Consider the following 18,609-nt stretch of genomic DNA (forward strand, 5'->3'; position numbering starts at 1 on the left):
CTGAATGGAATCCAGCCTGTAACATGTCATGATGTCATCTTGTAAAAAGTAAGAAATCAAAATAAGAAAAGAGGCCCATCCTCACAATGAGTCACGATCATTTTCGGTAATTTCTTTGGTGATGAAACGCTAGCGTGACACGAAGTGTGAAATGGAATTCTTCTCATCAAATGATAACTTTCCTGCGGGAAATTCAACTTATTTTTGGCCACAGTTAGCCGTTTATCTTGGGGGGGGGGGGGGGGGGGGGGAATTATGACTTTTTTCTTGTGATTTTTTTACAGCTTTTGACTTTTCTCTTGTGATTTTACAGCTTTTTAATCTTGAAATGGTTTCACTTTTCTTTTAATATTGACTGTTCTTGTAAAATGCGACATATTTCTCAAAATATTATGACAAAATGTTTCTAATACGCATATATATTTTCTGGCAATAATACTTTTTCCTCTAAAAGTATTACCATTTTTCTTAATATTACATTGTATTACTTTAGTAAAATGTTTTTCTTGTGATATTGCAATGTTTTTGTGATAAAATGATTTGATGTATTCCCCCCCAGTCAAATTTTACATTTCATGATTGAATGACTTTATTTTGGTGATTTTAGGATGTTATCCTCTTGAAATGACTATTTTGTTAAATTCCAGTATTACGTTCATGCATTTTTGCGATACTATAACTTTTATTCCATAAAATGACGACTTTATTCTTGTCAGATTAGGACTTTTTCAAGATTTTTTTTTTCTCGTTATATAATAATGTTCATCTTTTTATTCTCATGAAACTCTGATTTATTCTTGTAACATTGCAACTTTATTACTGTACAATCGTGACTTTCTTTTCAGCGTTTTTGGTGGGAAATTCAGACTTTTTTTTTTTTTAACAGCTTGCACAATGAATGCAGTTTCTTGTAATAGTCTGATTTAAATCGTCTGCAATTCCATTGCGACTTTGGATGCGCGCCACTCGATAACAACGATGAATGGCGAACGTGAGTAGCGGCCGCCTCCAGTCCAAATACAATCCGATGCTTTTATTTTTTTATTTTTGCCGAAATCGGACCAATGTCAAATATCGGCTGGGGACATCCCGAAAAAGTGTTGCTAGAGGGGAGGTGCAAGTTGCTAAACGTTGGCAACACCGAGGAGCCCTCGCTCGGTCGAAACGGCCTAACTCCGCCTCCGGTCGTCATGGTAACAATAGCCGCGGCCGCCCCTCCCCCCGAGCCTCAGTGATTTCAAGCAGAGTGTGACATGTGGATGTTGAGTATGCTGTAATTCTGTATGTTGATCAATGAATTTGAGAGCTATTTGATTCCTATTTGGAATGGTGGCGGGGGGGCAAAAAAGGGTTGAATGTGGATTTGCCCTTTGGACTTGCGGGGGTGCGAAACGTGCAAATTTGCGCTGCTCAGCGTGTGCGGGAGGGGGGGGAGGAGCTTCGACGGAGGAAGTCGCCCCTTCGTCGGCCGCGGTGTGTGTGTGCGTGTGTGTGTGTGTGTGTGTGTGTGTGTGTGTGTGCTAACTTACCTCCGGAGCGAGCGTCGCGAAGCACCGGATCGCCGAATAACATCCACGGGGGCGGCGGCGTGGACGAGCCGCGCTCGGATCCGCTCGCCCGGACCCGAACGTCGGCCCGCGCGGTGCACTTTGGGCGAGCAGTATGCATTTGGACTGCAGGCTGCCAGTACGGAAGGAGCGGTAATGGTGGGCAGGGGGCCGACAGGGGCCGAGGTTCTCGTCCTGTCGATCCTCGTCATCATCCTCACCGCGGAAGGCTGCAGGGCGCAGAAAGGTGGGTGCCCAAAGCACGCCGTCAGCGGTGTCAACGTTGGGCGCACGCGCACGCGCACACAATGTGCTCTTACTATCACGATGAAAAGTTGCGTCGGATCTTAACATGGCCATTTTCCAGCACGGAATTCCGTTTGCTTTTTCACCGCTTGCCGCCGCCCGCCGCCATGCATTCGTCGGGCTAAAAACCAGCGGAACCGGTTTTGTTTATGTGCCTTCCTTTCGGCCTGCGGACCGCTTGAGGAATCGCACCACCGCCGATTTAAAGCCAAGCGTTAAATCGAGAGTTTGAGGCGCGCGGGCGCAATCTTTGCTCGTGTTACAAGGTCAAATGGAGGAAGGATCTTTTAAAATCCCTCAAGTCTCAAAGGAGCATGGCTGCGGTTTCGCCAATACGAGACGGCAGCACATGTCGGGCATGCCGTGGCCTTTCCCCTCGCTCCAATCACGCCAGTTCCGCATGTTTCTACAATCCGATGATGTATTTGAAACATTCGGGCTCCGTCGAGTGCATTTGAGCGAAGTGAAGAGAAGTTTTAACATGCAAACTCAGGTGGGTGAAGTTGGGGGGGGGGGGGGGGGTTAGGGTAAACAGTGGGGGGCATGACTGGCAACACGTGGACAATTTTGTCATTAAAAAAAAAACCCTCAACTACTTGTAATTACGTCTCCAACATCACGCAAGTCCTTCTCATTTGATATTTAATGGGCTTGCGCTCAAGGCAGGACAGTTGATGTCAAAGTGATGTGTTGTGGTGAGTTTTTAGGAAGGGAACATGAGCTGCTTGCTGCTCAACATTGCGGTGACTCAGAGCAGGGGAAGAGCCTTTTGTTTTTGTCCTGTTCAGCTGGATAATGTCCACCGGGAAGCTCTTGCGTAACACACATAAACACACTTCAGGCCCCCCCCCCCCCTTTAAAAAAAAAAATACATCTGTAAGGTCACAAGTTGACTTATGTTGCACTTTTGGATGTATCGCTTTCAGTTAGCGAGGGTTTCGCAGCTGCAAAAGGGATTAACAGTGGATCGTCTGCGCTCCAAAACAACACTTTGACTTCTAAATCAAATCGTTTCTGGGTCAAAGTATCGTTCGCAGCGGTGTCAAAATTAGTTTGCCGCTGTTAATTGGAAAAGATAAGACCCCCCCCCAAAAAAAAAAAAACATGTGTAACGTTCATGACTCAGGTGAATGGGAGTTATTTTGAATTGTCAAGTGGAAAAAGAAGTTAACCAAAGTGTAGCGTATAAAAGGTGCCCTGAGCTCCAGAAGTCCCACGCGAGGCGCGGACGTTTTGTGAGTCGTCACGTGCGACGCCGGTCCATCATTTGGCAAGTGATGCAAAAAAAAAAAAAAAAAAGCCAAATAAAAAGTTCAAAGTACGAGCGAATCCTTCGATGCTCACTGAACTGAGCTCTTCCGCTTTCGTTCCGTGAGATTCGCTTATGTCTCGCTTTTGAAATAAATGTTGCCAAAAAGCCAAGAAAGGAGCAAAACGTGCACAAATTGACGAACTGAAGTCTGACAAGATTCGTCAAAGTCTCGCCAGATTTCACGTGTGACAGGAGGCTCACCGGCGGTTTGATCGGCTATAGGAAGCGGTACCCAAAAAATGCCCAAGACTGAAAGCAGACTGTCCGCAACAGGCGGCCCAGATTTAGAGTCAATCGTTTGATGCTTGTTGCCATAACAACCAGACAAATGTCCGCGGTCGGTTGCGTCGTCTTTCCTGCGCAGGTGACGGCTGCGGCCCCACAGTGCTGGGCCCCAGCAGCGGGACGCTGTCGTCCCCGGGCTATCCGGGGCCGTACCCCAACAACACGGTGTGCGAGTGGGAGATCGGCGTGCCCCCCGGCAACCGGGTCCACTTCTGTTTCGCCGAGCTGGACATCGACGACGGCGACTGCCAGGTCAACTACCTCCGCCTGTACAACGGCGTCGGACTCGACAGGAGCGAAATCGGTGAGCGGGACGCCGAGCCCGTTAGCGTCAACGCATGTGATGAGTGTTGCGAAAAAAGCCAAAGAAAAAGCTCAAGCCTAATCGTAGGCTACGTTCACACTAGGGCCCGACCGATATGGATTTTTTTGAGGCCGATTCCGATATTTGGCAGAATAAAATTCCGCTCGCCGATTAATCGGAATTTGATCCCTTCACGCTTACAGGTTCTCACTAACGTTACGTTTGTCGTGCTACAGCGAAGTACTGCGGCTTGAATGTGGAGGCGAACGAGCTCATCGAGTCCACCGGCAACCGGGTGACTGTTCAGTTCATGAGCGGGAGCCATCGCACTGGACGTGGATTCTACCTGTCCTACTCCACCGCAGAACACACAGGTAACCCCGAATCAAGTGCAACGTGTACAATTATTAGCCATCTGCCAGAACGCTTTGACGCTGCAGTTTGCTATCTTGCTCTCTTCCATCCTATTTCCCCCCCCCCCCAAAACTTAAGAAATATTTTGTTTTACATGGTGCATCAGTCTTAAATCTCTTCTATCCGTTGTAGTCATGAAAATGTTATTTGTCTGTCTAAAAACTGTTGCTGATGATGGTGGATGCTAGAATGCATGCCGCTAACACTTTCCAGCATGTATAAATAGTTTAGACAACAGATGGATTCTAAAATACTAACTGGTCCACACTTTCCAACCACGTTTTTTGTTTTTGTTTTTCAAAAGACATTTGTAGCTAGTCCTTTTGAAACCTTACATCTTTGCTAGCTCTCTTAGTGACAACATTGTTAGCATTGGGAAAGAAAACAAAAAAAAGCCATTCCACAAACACTGAAATGTTTTCACTCTAGTGGTGACACGATGGTTAACGTCTAAATCATCCTCACTCAATACTTGGAGGGTCAAAAGCTTGCTGTTAGCATCCCCAGCCGACTCTTTCCCCAAATGTGTTTCATAAGAAAAGAAAAACATTTGGGGCAAATATTTGATCTTTCATCGTGATGACACAATTGTAAATTTGACATGTCGAAAAAGTTGTTCAACAACATTTGGGTGCTAAAATGCCAGCTGTTAAGAGCCACAGCTTGCGCTTTCGGTTCACGTTTTTTGTCCGGCCAAAAAAATAATCTGATGTTGGTCGCCTTTTTAAACCTTAAAGCGTTGCCATCTTTTGTATCAAAGACAAATTGTTAGCATGTCTTTATAGAAGTGACACAACCGTTGAATGCAAAAAATCTGCCTAAAAAAAGACATTTGCATGCAGGCTTTTATAAAACTTAAAATCTTCGCTATTGTACAGATTATAGATAAGAGTTGGATGCTAGCTACAGCCCACACTTTCAACCACATTTCATAGCTAGAGCGTTTACAACCTTAAATCTTTTCTGCGTCTTGACAATAAAATTGTTAGCATGATATGGCACAGTAGTTGGATGCTGAAGTAATGACTGCTAACAGCCACTCCCGACTTTTTGTTTGTCTTTCATTCAGAAAATGTGGAAACAAATTGTCTCCGTGAAATCAGAGTTGCCTTATGTTCCATTGTCTACTGGGCCGTTGTGGTTGTGACTTTGCTTTTACGCCACAGAAAGAGGAAGCGGTGACGTCCATTAAATCGAGTCACGGTGTTTATCTCTTACAAGTAGCATTTTTTTTTTTTTTGTGGTTGTTTTTTTTGTTTTTGTTTTTAGTGCGTTGTTGTTGTGCATATCGTCTCAAACGTCTCTCGCCCGCTTGGGTAAACCACGTGGCGGGCAAACACGAACAGTCACCATAGCGACCTTTCGCGGTCGACGTCGGGGGAGTCGTGTTAGTCACTTCGACTCAGCGGCTGGATTAGCAGATAAATTTGACCACGCCACGAGATTTCCGGAAAATTCACGGGAAGCCGCGTTGACTTGTGGATGTGGATATAGTTTGGGTTCAAGCAACTGTAGCGTCCGTTGTCGAGTAACGCACACACAGTTGTCAGCCATCGTAGGTAGTCCACCAGCTCTGACATTTAGAAGGGAAATCCCAGGTAGTTAACCCTTAGCAAAAATAAAAATAATTCAAAGGCTCTGCGGCTAACTACATCAAATATTTCCTGGGAGGGCACATTTGTTCTACACTCGCCAAAGCGCAATTGCCTTCAAGCCACTAATTGCTTGTAAGACGACATAATGCTTTTGTTGTTGATGGGTTGCACGAACCTGTTCTGCCATTGTTTACTTTAGATCTCATCACCTGCCTGCACAAAGGAAGCGATTTCCCCGAGGCGGAGTTTAGGTAAATCCTCAACGTTTGCATAACGGCTACTACCTCTGTTTGTTTGTGTCCGATGTTCATTTTCAGTTTTCTCTCTCTTCCCAAGCAAATACTGTCCAGCCGGATGTTTGACATCTACAGAGGAGGTTTCCGGAACGATACCGAATGGGTACAGAGAGGTGAATGAAATTACAATGACTTGTTTGCTGGAGTACGGGAGTAGCTCCAACTACCAGAGACCAATTCCTTGTGTGCTTTTAACGTATTTGGCCAGTAAAGATGATTCTGATCCGATCGAGCTACCGCATATCAGAATCAGAAACAGAATCATCATCTGTTTGCCAGGTATGTCGAAAACACACGAGGAATTTGTCTCCGGTAGGCCCGTGTTTAATGTAAAGCTCACAGCTATTGTCAATAGCCAATATTTGCTCAGTGCATACTTGCTACTACTCGGCCCGAATTGATACGATATTGAGCGCGTCTTGAAATGCTCGAAAGTGGCCTCTTTTTGTTATTTCAAAGTGGCCGTCGCTCCCACGCTAATTAGCTTTCTGTCTGTTTGGATGGTGCTGACCAATTCCAATTCGGCTCACTATCTAGTTAGCCGGAAAGCTAACGCAATAAGCCGCGGCTGATGCGGTTTCGCGCAGTCGGCGCTTTCGAACGGCAGCTGACACCTGGCTGTTTCAGGACAGGTTGTTGCGTGTCCGTCGCCTCTGCAAAATCACGTTAGGCTGCTAACCGTCACAATTTGGCGTGGGAAGCAAGACAATGCAAAATGACTCACAAATATTAAATTACCTGTTAGAAATTGTTATATCAAAATCTTTCTTTTCTTAAACTATATAACTAACAGCAAGTAATAATTTTTTTTTTCCAGATAGTAAACAATTCTTCCAAAATCTGTGTATTCAAAACAACCACATATACAGTGGGTTCGGAAAGTTTTCAGACCCCCTTAAATTTTTCACTCTTTGTTATTGTAGTGTACTGACTAAAATGTGTTGAACTGTATTTGTTTGAATTGCTGTTGTGAAAACTAGTTAAAAGTTTATTTGGTTCTTTGTGTGGATGGATACTGGGGTGTCCTGCGTTCCGAGGGGTCTGTGAACATTTCAGGGTTTTTTTGTTTTCTAATGATTGATTGAATGGGTGCTGCGTCCAATGGGATTCGAGGAAGGAGGTGGGTCGTGGGGAGAGGAGAGCGGGAGATGCGGCGAGAGAAGAGAGTTTTGTTTTGGGGGGGGGGGGGGTCTGGACCCGGTCTTTCAACGCGAACGGATTTACTCTTTAAACGCCACGGGTCCTGCCTGCCGAACGCCACCGGGCTGCCGCTTCGAGGTTACGGGATCCAGTCGCTGTGCCAACTGAAGCGTTTTGAGGGCGCGTTCCTACGGCAATCGGTTTGGTTTTTTTTTTCCCCCAGTGAACTGAGGGTTCAACGGTTTTGTGAGTGCTGCCAGTTGCCAGTGAGGGCTACATTGTATTGGGGCCATTCGTTAAAATCATTTAAGTTCCTTTTTTCCCTCATTAATGTAAACACAGCACCCAACATTGACAGAAAAAATGTAATTGTTGAAATTTTTTGCTGATTTATTAAAAAAAGAAAAACTGAACCATCACACAGTCTTAAGTATTCAGAGCCTTTGCTGTGACACTCCTATTGAACTCGGGTGCTGTCCATTTGCACCTTCATTGGAGTCCAGCTGTGTTTGATGATACTGATTGGACTTGACTAGGAAAGCCACACCCCCTTGTATATAAGACCGTACAGTTCACAGTGCATGTCAGAGCATATGAGAACCTTGAGGTCAAAGGAAGTGCCTGAAGAGCTCAGAGACAGAATTGTGGCAAGGCGCAGAACTGGCCAAGGTTACAAAAACATTTCTGAGGCACTTAAGGTTCCTAAGAGCACAGTGGCCTCCATAATCCTGAAATGGAAGACGTTTGGGAAGATCAGAACCCTTCTCAGCGGCATGTGTGGAGAAAACCAGGCACTGCTCATCACCTGTCCAATACAGTCCCAACAGTGAAGCATGGTGGTGGCAGCATCATGCTGTGGGGGTGTTTTTCAGCTGCAGGCACAGGGAGACCGGTTGCGATCGAAGAAAAGATGAATGCGGCCAAGTACGGGGATATTCTGGACGAAAACCTTCTCCAGACTGCCCAGAACCTCAGACTGGGCTGAAGGTTCACCTTCCAACAAGACAATGACCCTAAGCACACAGCTAAAACACCGAAGGAGTGGCTTCAGAACAACTCCGTGACTGTTCTTGAATGGCCCAGCCAGATCCCTGACTAAAGCCCAATTGAGCAGCTCTGGAAAGACCTGCAAATGGCTGCCCACCAACGTTCACCATCCAACCTGAGAGAACTGGAGAGGATCTGCAAGGAGGAATGGCAGAGGATCCCCAAATCCAGGTGTGAAAAACTTGTTGCATCATGGCCCAAAGGACTCATGGCTGTATTAGCTCAAAAGGGGGCTTCTACTAAATACTGAGCAAAGGGTCTGAATACTTATGGCTGTGTGATATTTCAAATTTTCTTTTTTAATAAATCTGCAAAAAATTCAACAATTCTGTTTATTTCCGTCAATATGGGGTGCTGTGCCTACATTAATGTGGAAAAAAATGAACTTAAATGATTTTAGCAAATGGCTGCAATATGAAAAAAGGGAAACATTTAAGGGGGGATCCATAACATTTTAATGAACACAATGCCTGATAATAGTGGAAAAGACTTTGCTTTCTTTCTGACGCGCATGCTGATTCACCATTGTGTCAAACCGCCATAGTGTAGCGCCAACTACTGGCGAGGAGGACTTACTCTGCCACATTAAAACAATTCGTTTTTTTGCCTTCACTATCAGTGGCTGGTATCGGCGGCAGCCTTCACGAGCACCTCGGTATCTTGACATAAGGCCGATATCGGCCCGATAGCCTCGGTTCTGGCCATCCCGCTTATAAAGTGCTAGTTTCCTTTTGATTTTGTTGCACTGTCGTTTGACCTATAGGCCCGGGTCTGCCCTCCACCGACCTCCATCGTAATTTGACCTTGTGGTCCATTTCAGGAGCCCTTGTCTTTTTTGTGGCGTAAGGCGGCCTCTTCTTTTTGGTGTGGAACTCTGCGGAGGTGGGATGACGTCATCACGACTCGATGACTCTGCGTGAGGAAGGAGGGTAGTCGCCGGGCGGAGGCAGGGAGGGAGGGGTCGGCGGCGGTGGGGGGTTCTGAGGGAGCGGGGTGCCCCTCGGGAACAGAGGAGGGTTGGGGTCAGAGGGGTGAAAGGGAGGCGAGATAATAGTTTGGCCCTGAAGAAAAGAGCTCCTAATCCGGTGCAGCTGCAGCGTGTTCTCGGAGGGTGACTCAGTGCAGCTGACGTGCTGAACAACACCTCGCTGTCTGCGTGTCATATAGTGTGTGCGAGTGTGCGCGCATCCCAACACCATCATGTTGTTGTGATGACTGTGGAGGCCTGACACTAAAAAAAAAAAAAAAAACGGAATTGAACCACTGCCCATTTCCAAAATGTCTTTCTGAATTTTGCTGTATTGTGATGTCACAATGTCTCATTTACATTAATAGCATCATAAGAATTTCTCCATCCACGACTTTGCAGCTCGACTGGGTTAAGATCATGATCAGTGTTTGCTTCTGATGAGCGGCACCTAGGCAATTGTTGTGCGAGCTCGTTGACATCGTCGGTGTGATCGAGTGTCTGCTGCATGCGCCACACGCAGATGCGGCGCCACAAAATGACAGTGTAATCCGCCATCTTGGTGATGAAGTGCTGCCTCCACCCGTGAAAATCAAATCCAGGTTTTTACTATGCTAATTTGATTGTATTTTTTAATGAATCGCGTGATCCGGTTGGTCGTTGGAAGGATTCTTTGACTTGCAGCATTTTGAACCGGGACCCCGCGATCGTGTGGCGTTGCCACGATGTCGCATTGTTTCCGTAGCTAACGCGGCGAGGGCCAGCCGGCTGACGCAAACCAGCGCTTGCCGGACACATGGTCCAAGTGGTTTGCTCGGAACTTGTGTGTGTGTTGATGGGAAATTTGAATCCGTCTCGGGGCGAGTGTTGATTGCCTGAGGTGTGCATGTGAATAAATACATGTGCGCAAACACGCTCGTCACTCCGCGGGGTCGCCGCACAGCTCCTTAGCGCCGAATTCCACCGGTGCGATCCCAGCTGTTCCCGGGAAGGCTGTCGTTTGTGTTTAGGGCAGCACATCTGATCGGAATGCAGCCGGCGGGGTGATTCAGGACGTTGCGGTGACGTCACGGCGACTCATGGGCGTCCCGGACGTCTGCTGCGCTGGGAATGCAACGTGGCCTACGCGTGGCACGCTTGACGAATTCTGCCTTACAAAGGGAGTGCTCGGTTTTTAATGCCACGGCCTGATGAATCGATTGAACTATTTTATTTTCATTTTGTTTCAGTTTGTTGTCATTTTATTTATTACATGTAATTATTAAGTAATATTCTTTTGGTAAATTAGATTTATTTTACATTTGTTCATTTGATCATATAGTGTATTATATATGTTCATTTAATTTTATTATTTTGTGTAATTTTAGTTTTTTATTGTGCTTAAATTTATTATTATTTTATATTTGTTTCTGTTAATCATGAATAGAATTAATAAAGAGAAAACAACATATATTAAAAAAAAAAAAAAATCTGTTTTCTTTCCAAATGGCCAAACCCTGTAAATCTTTCATTCTAATCAGATTTGAATGCAGGTTCAGAAGCAGTATTGGGAAACTAAATTTAATCTGAATTTGATCCAAATTGCTCGGCGCAGTGGAAATGTAACAAATCAACCAAAGTTGACTGTATTTTATTAGATCAGGTTGTGCTTACTGGGCATTTCTTTGTTGTTGTTTCTCTAATGACAGAGAGTATGAGGCCTCTATTAGCAGTCAGGGGGAAGCCATTTTCCTTACAAATGTATTTTTATAATATTAAATTCCTCAAATAGTGATTCTGAAAGTATGGTATTAGTACCTGTAGTGGTACACGGGCCCTGTCTAGTACGCAAAAGAATCACCAAATTCAATGCAACAACCAAAATATATATGTAATTAAAATTGACAACATTTAGAACAAAAGATTAAAATCAAACATATTAGAATGAAGCTTGTAGTTGTGCAGAATCTTATTTTAACCTTTTTTGATTTACTTTTTTTTTTTTTTTTTTTTTTTAAATACAGCACAGTACTTTTTTTTTTAATTTAAAAAAAAAAAAATTGTTTTTTTTTTTTTTTTTTTTTTTACTTCTCAAGTACGGTACATTTTTTTCAAGTACAGTTCAGTCGTATGTACGGCAAATGCGCTTTTTAGAACTAAAACTCTGCATTTGACTGTAGTTGAATGTTGCCATTATGTTGGTACTTTGGGAGCGAGATAATCTTTCAGGCGGTACTTGGTGTCCAAAGTTTGAGAAGCACTGCTCTGATCGAAGCGCTTGCCCGACAAGTCGCTGGTTGTGTCATCCATTTCAGGCAAATAAATGCTTCTCCTTTTCCCATCGGTAAAAAAAGGGTCATAAATGTAAGTACCTCAGTTCGGAGATGCTTTTGTCCACACGCACGCATTACAGCGTTAACTGCTGAGCTCGTTTGAATTCTATTGCTAAACAAAACAGCAGCACCTAAACAGTTTGCAGATCAAGTGTAAGTGTCTTACAACTGATGGTTTTGGTTTTATCAAGCCTGATGTGTGAATGATAACATTCTTCATAGATTATTATTTTTTTTTCGTGGGGGGGGTGGGGACACCTGTGCAGTCGTCTCCCCTGTGCTTGGCCGCCGTCCACGCTGGCGTGGTGTCCAACGCCGTGGGGGGCAGCATCCACGTGGTGAGCAGCAAAGGTATCCCGCGCTACGAGGGCACACTGGCCAACAACGTCACATCCACTGGGTAAGAAAAAAAAGCGAGTCGGACGGCCGTCCAGAAAATGAAAGAAAACGTGCATTGAAGTCTAATTGACTTTTTATCGCCCCTCAGAGGAACTTTGTCAAACAGTCTCTTCACCTTCAGGACGAATGGTGGGTGTCATACGTGACTTGTAAAAAGATACACCAAAAGACATTTATTTTTCAAATGACTGCTTTAAGGCTGCTACGGAACGCTGGGACTAGAGTCCGGCGGCGTGGCGGACATTCAGATCTCCGCTTCGTCCGTGTGGGAGTGGAACGACGTGGCGGGCCAGCGCAGCGTGTGGGCGCCGTCGGGGGCTCGGCTAAAAAAGGCGAGCCTGCCCTGGGCGCCGTCCCAGAGTGACCAGCACCAGTGGCTGCAGGTGGACCTGAAAAGACAGAAGCGGATCACAGGTACTCAACCAAAATATTCGGAACACCACTTCGTCGCGGTATCGTAAACCTTGTCTTGGATTTGGTGGCTACGGTCCAAAATATTTGAAACGGCTCCTAGTGTGTTTCGTTTCAATTCTACACTGTCTCTAAAATACAACCATAATGCTAAACTTTAATATCTTGCTATACGGGCTGTTTGTTTACACAAGTGCAAGCAGTGTTTGGCTTCTATTGGGAGAAAGCAGATTATTAGGGTGATTACCTTTCGTTAAAATAGAAATGTACCATTGAATGAGTTTTAAAAATCTTTAAAATTTTGAAAAAGAGATGAAGATGGCGCAAAAAGGCATCCTGTTTAAAAGGTGAAGGCAATAATAGTATAAGTATTTAACAGCGTCAATCAAAAATGATCATTTTGATTCAGGTTATTTTATTTTTTTTTGTCGGCCCATGAAGGCATCATCAGCACAGGCTCGACACTGCGGGAGTTCCCGTACTACGTGGCGGCGTACCGCGTCCTCTACAGCCACGACGGCCAGCGCTGGCTCCGCTACAAGGAGGCCAACTCCACCCAAGACGTGGTAACGCAAGCACATAATCAGATTATCCATGACGTCACCGGCGTCCATGTCGAGAAAATCGAGAGGGGGGGGATATCGCCATAGCAACGGGTATTGACTGGGGGATGTTTATCTGAGGAAATGAGTGGTTTGAGTGGAGTGCTGGGCATGAATAATGAATGGATATGGATTGGATATGCCATCTTTCGGGATTCGGGAAACTACATTTTTTCTTTTTTTGAATTGCAGACTTTTCAAGGAAACATCAACTACCTGGACGAGGTGCGGAATAATTTCATCCCTCCCATCGAGGCGCGCTACCTGAGGATAAATCCAACCTGGTGGCACCAGAGGATCGCTATCAAGGTGGAGCTGCTCGGTTGCCAAGTGTCTACAGGTGAGAGTGGTTGTTTTATTTGGATGCCAGCTCACTTTTTTTTTGGCACAGTTCGATTCAGTTCGGTACGCTTGCCGTGTGTTTTGTGTTTGCATTTCAAAAAAAAAAATAATAATAATAATAAATCAACAAAATGAGCAGCATAACACATTCAAAAAGCGGTTCAATTCGGTTGCCATGTTCCAGTTTGATTCAATTTGGTAAGTTTTTGTTGAGCTACTTTTTCACCAATTGGTATAGTTTGAATTGGTATCCAGTTGACCCCCGCATACTCGCAGTTTAGCACCCGTGGATTCACCTCTTCACAGATTTTTTGTTTTTTGTGCAACCAACCTCGAATATGCTTGGTGCAGGTTTAGCCTCGCTTATTCAAGACAAGAGAAGTCAAGAAACATTTTGAAGCATGTTATGTAGCTTGGTATGGTACACAATTCGAACTGCTCCACACTAAATTAGTTTTGGGGTACAAACTGTGGTAGCATAATAGTGGCGCTCAAAACCTGCAGTTTGTCGGTTGGGACAGGAACTTGGAAGCCAAAATGGTTCCCCCAAAAATCCTGTGGTCTCCTGGATTGCCGACACACCAGGCAGTGGAAAATGCAGGTTTTGAATTGCACCATAGCGCCTGGTTCGAAATTAGCTGAAGCTGCGCTGTTCTCCCCAGCGAGGAAGAGTATGACGCCCAGGATGTTCCCGCCTCCCCGTTTCACCCCTCGCCCGGCAGCCACGAAACGCCCGCTTACGCTCGGCAAGACCACTTCACCTCCTGACATCAGAAACACGACCATGCCGCCTCTCACTGGCAAAGGTGAGCGGCCCAAAAAAATGAACTTCATCCCATTTCAAGTAAATCACCTTTTTGGGGGGGGTGGGGGCTTTAATTTGTGCTATTCTTATTTGTGTGACCCAGAGGTGGCACTGGCTGCCGTCCTGGTGCCCGTCTTGGTCATGGTGTTGACGGCGTTTATCTTGCTGGTGGTTTGTGCTCGGCACTGGAGGAGTCGGCAAGTATCCTCTTATCGTGACTTGACAAAAAAACAACATCCTTTGTATGACTCAGCATCTCCGTTTACAGGAAGAAGAGCTCCGAAGGAACGTACGATCTTCCTCACTGGAATCGCACTGGTGCACTGTTGTTGTTCTTCTTCTTTTCACTGTCATCTTTAAATACTTCCCGTTTTAATTTGGCCGTGATGTCTTCGTTGCAGACTGGTGGAAAAGTATGAAGCAGCTGCTGCCGTCCAAGATGGTGGAGGCGGAAGACTCGGTCCGCTACAGCAGCAGCGAGGTGGGCCGGCTCACGGCGAGGGGCGCCGTTACGAGACTGCACGCTGAACCCGCAGGTACCGTTTGTGACGGTTTGCCGTCACGACCGTCAGATTTCTGGCAGCAGTCGGGGTCTTTGCTATTCCCGTGCTGCTCGGACAGACTGCGACACGCAAGTCGAAACGGCAACATTAGCACTGGCGCTAGCGCAACAAGGGAGATGTCCTGGCCGGTTCATTGATACGGTAATACGGATGGAGCCATGCTGCCAGTAGCGGGGGGAAAAAACGAGTAAAAGTCATTGCCGCATCCCCGCCCAAAACTTTTAGAATTGCCTTTTTCAAGTTTAAACGGAAAATATACTGCACATTTCTATCACAAAACACATAAATATCATTTCAAACTCATTTTACGAGATTAGCCTTCAAAATAAAGAGATGATTTGAGTAAGAAAAAGAAAAATTGCACTCGAAGTGATTGTGTACATTTGGCAGAGACTCTCCGCGAACAACCCAGGCTATATTTAGCTCCACCCCTTGAGTCCCCGTGCAAAGATATTCGTCCCTCGGTCGAAATATGTCACTTCGATCTACTTTGTGACACCAAAATGTACTACTTTCCTAGTTTACATCAGTTCACCAATTAATATAGACGCGCACACACAAAATGTGTACATTTTGCTAACCCCAATCAATCAGTCATTGTTAAGCATCTATGGGTTGCTTAAAAGTCGCTACAAACAGCACGTCTTAAGATATTCTTATGTATTATACATTATACTATTATTCTGAACAATATTATATCATAATACCTGTGTATTAATACCAAACAATCATTCGCACTCACCTTCACACCTACGGGCAATTTCGAGTCTTCAGTCAACCTACCGCGCATGTTTTTGGGATGTAGGAGGAAACCGGAGAAAAGCCACGCAGGCACGGGGAGAACACGCAAACTCCACACAGGCGGGGCCGGGATTTGAACCCCGGTCCCCTGAACTGTGAGGCAGAAGTGCGAACCAGTCCTCCACCGTGCTGGCTTCTTGAACACATCTATATGTAAATACCATGAAATTAAAGCTGGACTTCTCAACTTTTGTCTCATATTCATCTTTTGATCTGCAACCCAAATGCCTTCAATATACAACAAAAACAAAGGAATTGACATTGCCATTCTAATACGTTTGGAGGGGACTGTACTTGTACTTTTACTCAAGTACTGCTTTCAGGTACTTTAAAATAAAATAAATGATAAGGGAAAAAAACCAGCTTGAAAATCATTTTAACAGTATGAATCGCACGTGTGTCCTGGCTGGTCCACCTATCTCGATCACTGGAAAGTTGTTGACAAATTTGGAAACATTTTGGAGCGACACAGTACATTTTGCAGTGGACAAGCTTGCAGTAAGAAAAGCCACCGGCAGGAAGCGGTATTCTGCATTTGTCTTTCTTGCAAAAGCGAAGAGAGGGGCACCGGAATAAGCTGATTTGTAGGTGCATAAGACAGTGATGATGATTTTGTAATACAGTCCATCTTCATCTGTTGTGTTGTATCTCCACAGAATATGCGCAGCCCCTGGTGAGCGGCGTAACAACATTGGGCGCCCGATCCACGTTTAAACCCGACGAGGGTCCCGACCCGGGGTACAGCGACCCCGACTTGTACGACGCCCCCATCTCCCCAGACGTCTACCACGCGTACGCCGAGCCGCTCCCCGCCTCGGGGGCCGAGTACGCCACGCCCATCGTGGTGGACATGGGCCGCCACCCGTCGGGGGCCGCGCCCGGAGCCTTGCTGCTGGCGCGGGCGGAGGGCGGCCAAACGGCGTACGACACGCCCAAAAATGCCACGGGACAGGACCTGGCCTATCAGGTGCCTCAGTGCGGCGCCAACAGAGCCGAAGGGGGCGCGTGATCGGCGGACCGTCACCCGTAGACGTCTGTGTCGTGTACACACGGCGAGTACGATCCGCTCGCGTTGGCGCCATTCCAGTCGGATCACTGAAAGCGCAGAAATGAATGTTGTGTTCGCGCGGCGTACAAAGCTCACGAAATGAGCGCGCCGACTACTGTTTTTCAAAATCTGTGATTCTTGCTTTTGTGAAACTGTGATTGTTTTTTTTTTTCTGTTAAAAACGTGATGGTGGAAAACAATGAATTCCTCCTTAGCGTAGTTGTCCACGGTACGCGTCGTCTTTGAAAGCGTGACTTGAACTTGTGCTGCAGCTCGTGTGATTCCGTCGCTGCCAACCTCTTAGAATTCCCAAGTGATTTTTTTACTGATATTTATTTTTGAATCCTGCTGATGACGAGAAGCCCACCCGCTGCCCACCCCACGCCGCTTGCGCAGACCAAAATGTTGCCTTTTTTGTGTTTGTTTGTTGCAACTCAGCAGAATTTTTAAAGTCTTAATGTGAGAAATAAAGCAAAGATTTTAAAGACAGAAAGAGGTGTGGCATCTGTTTTTTGGCTAATTGTCAGATTCGTTTATTGTCTTGTGGTGGTAATCAAAGACACTGTCACTTTTATTATGGCCAGTAGTCACACTTAATTATTTATTTATACCCCCTAAAATTTAAAAAAATGTTTAAATTGTATTATTTCTGTAATTACCTTTTGGAAAAAAATATTTATATTATCCCCATTTGTTTGTATTATCTTTTGGGTCCCTCCCTTGTAATTTCCTCCTTGATATTTATAATACTTTAAAAAAAAATCGATCTTTTTGCTTTTTCATTATTTTTAGTCTTTTTTTTAAATTACAATGGTTTTTATTTGTTTCCAATTGTTGTTTTTACATTTACATGGTTTTAAATTTCTTTTTTTTCTGGCCGTTTACTATACTATTTTTTCTTTATATTCTCTTTTTCTAATTCTCGTTCCCCATTTTATTATTTGTCAAATGCATTTTTTTGATCCCTCTTTATTCTTATTCTTTATTTGTTTTTCTCCATTTTATTACTATTTTTGGTACTGTTTCTGACAAACTCCCTAAACAAATGTAGGGGCTCAGACATTGACAGCAAATAGAGGTGGGGGGGGGGGGAAGTTGTAAAAGTTTTATTTCTGTTGACCGCTCTTGGCATGAGGTCATTTCCTGAACTGACAAGGGAACTGTGTTTCGTTAAGTTCACATCAAAGTCTACACGTTGCATACAATCCGACACATAGGGATGGGTTCCGAAGTCGGTATTTTTATTTTAGTTTTTTGGTACCGACCGATTCGGTCGGTATTACCGAGTACCGATTCAGGCAAAATCAATCGATACCATATGTCGGCAAATCAGCGCGGGAGAAGGAGAGTTTGCTAATTTTCCACGAGGCGCCTGAACGCAGCAATGCCATTGACGTCACTGGCGCCGGTTCATCACTCCCCTTCACAACAAACCAGCGTGGCTCCACAGTGAAGCCGCGGAGTTACACTCGTGAGAAGCAGAGGCGGCGCATAAACGCACAGATGAATAATCCCCAAACTGGGATATCGGCAGCGACCTTCAATCACGGCGCAGACAGAGGAGCGTTCTGAAAAAAAGGGGTAAAAGTCCGGCGCTTGGGAATTAGCAACAAGCTAGCCGCCCGGTCAGTGTGTCGGGCAGGCGGCGATCTCCGGGTGGACGCACGGGTCCAGGAGAGCTGGCAGGGTGGCAGCGGACCGAGCTGGTCCAAGCGGGAGTGCCCGAAAAGACTGTGCGATTCGGGGGGCGAGCCACTACAGGTTAGCCCCACTGGTAAACTAGCTTCCGGCTAACGAGGGAGGCAATAAGCAGCACAAAAAGAAACCTTAAGGCTATTTAAATACATAAAATGATAAATAATTTCGGTATCGCAGAGTATTAGAACGAGCAAGCCGAGTACAATAAATGCGTTTCAAGTTCAACGTTCATATGAGACAATCTTTAGTAAATCAATGAAAATATGTACCAAATGGCAGAGGGGGCCATACATACATCATCATACAATTAATGTTTATCTTCGTTCATTGCAAATAAGTTTGCGTTGCACTTTGTAATTCTTTTTTCTAATAATAAAATATTGTACCTGTATCCTCTTGTGCTCATTCGTTTTAG

At 45.2% G+C, this 18,609-nt stretch overlaps 1 protein-coding gene across 1 annotated transcript; it reads left to right on the forward strand.

Annotated features, from left to right (window-relative positions):
* The first annotated feature begins 1,355 nt into the window (after positions 1–1,355).
* Positions 1,356–16,989, forward strand: dcbld2 (discoidin, CUB and LCCL domain containing 2). Its single transcript, XM_061691937.1, has 15 exons — positions 1,356–1,794; positions 3,530–3,754; positions 3,991–4,128; positions 5,963–6,014; positions 6,100–6,172; positions 11,792–11,925; positions 12,013–12,053; positions 12,123–12,338; positions 12,777–12,901; positions 13,130–13,277; positions 13,942–14,085; positions 14,188–14,285; positions 14,357–14,402; positions 14,486–14,620; positions 16,105–16,989. Exons 1-15 carry the CDS (start codon positions 1,356–1,358, stop codon positions 16,455–16,457), a joined length of 2,367 nt encoding a protein of 788 aa, XP_061547921.1. The 3' UTR covers positions 16,458–16,989.
* The last annotated feature ends 1,620 nt before the right edge of the window (positions 16,990–18,609 follow it).

This window comes from Phycodurus eques, chromosome 12 (assembly GCF_024500275.1).
Source record: "Phycodurus eques isolate BA_2022a chromosome 12, UOR_Pequ_1.1, whole genome shotgun sequence".
NCBI lineage: Eukaryota > Metazoa > Chordata > Actinopteri > Syngnathiformes > Syngnathidae > Phycodurus > Phycodurus eques.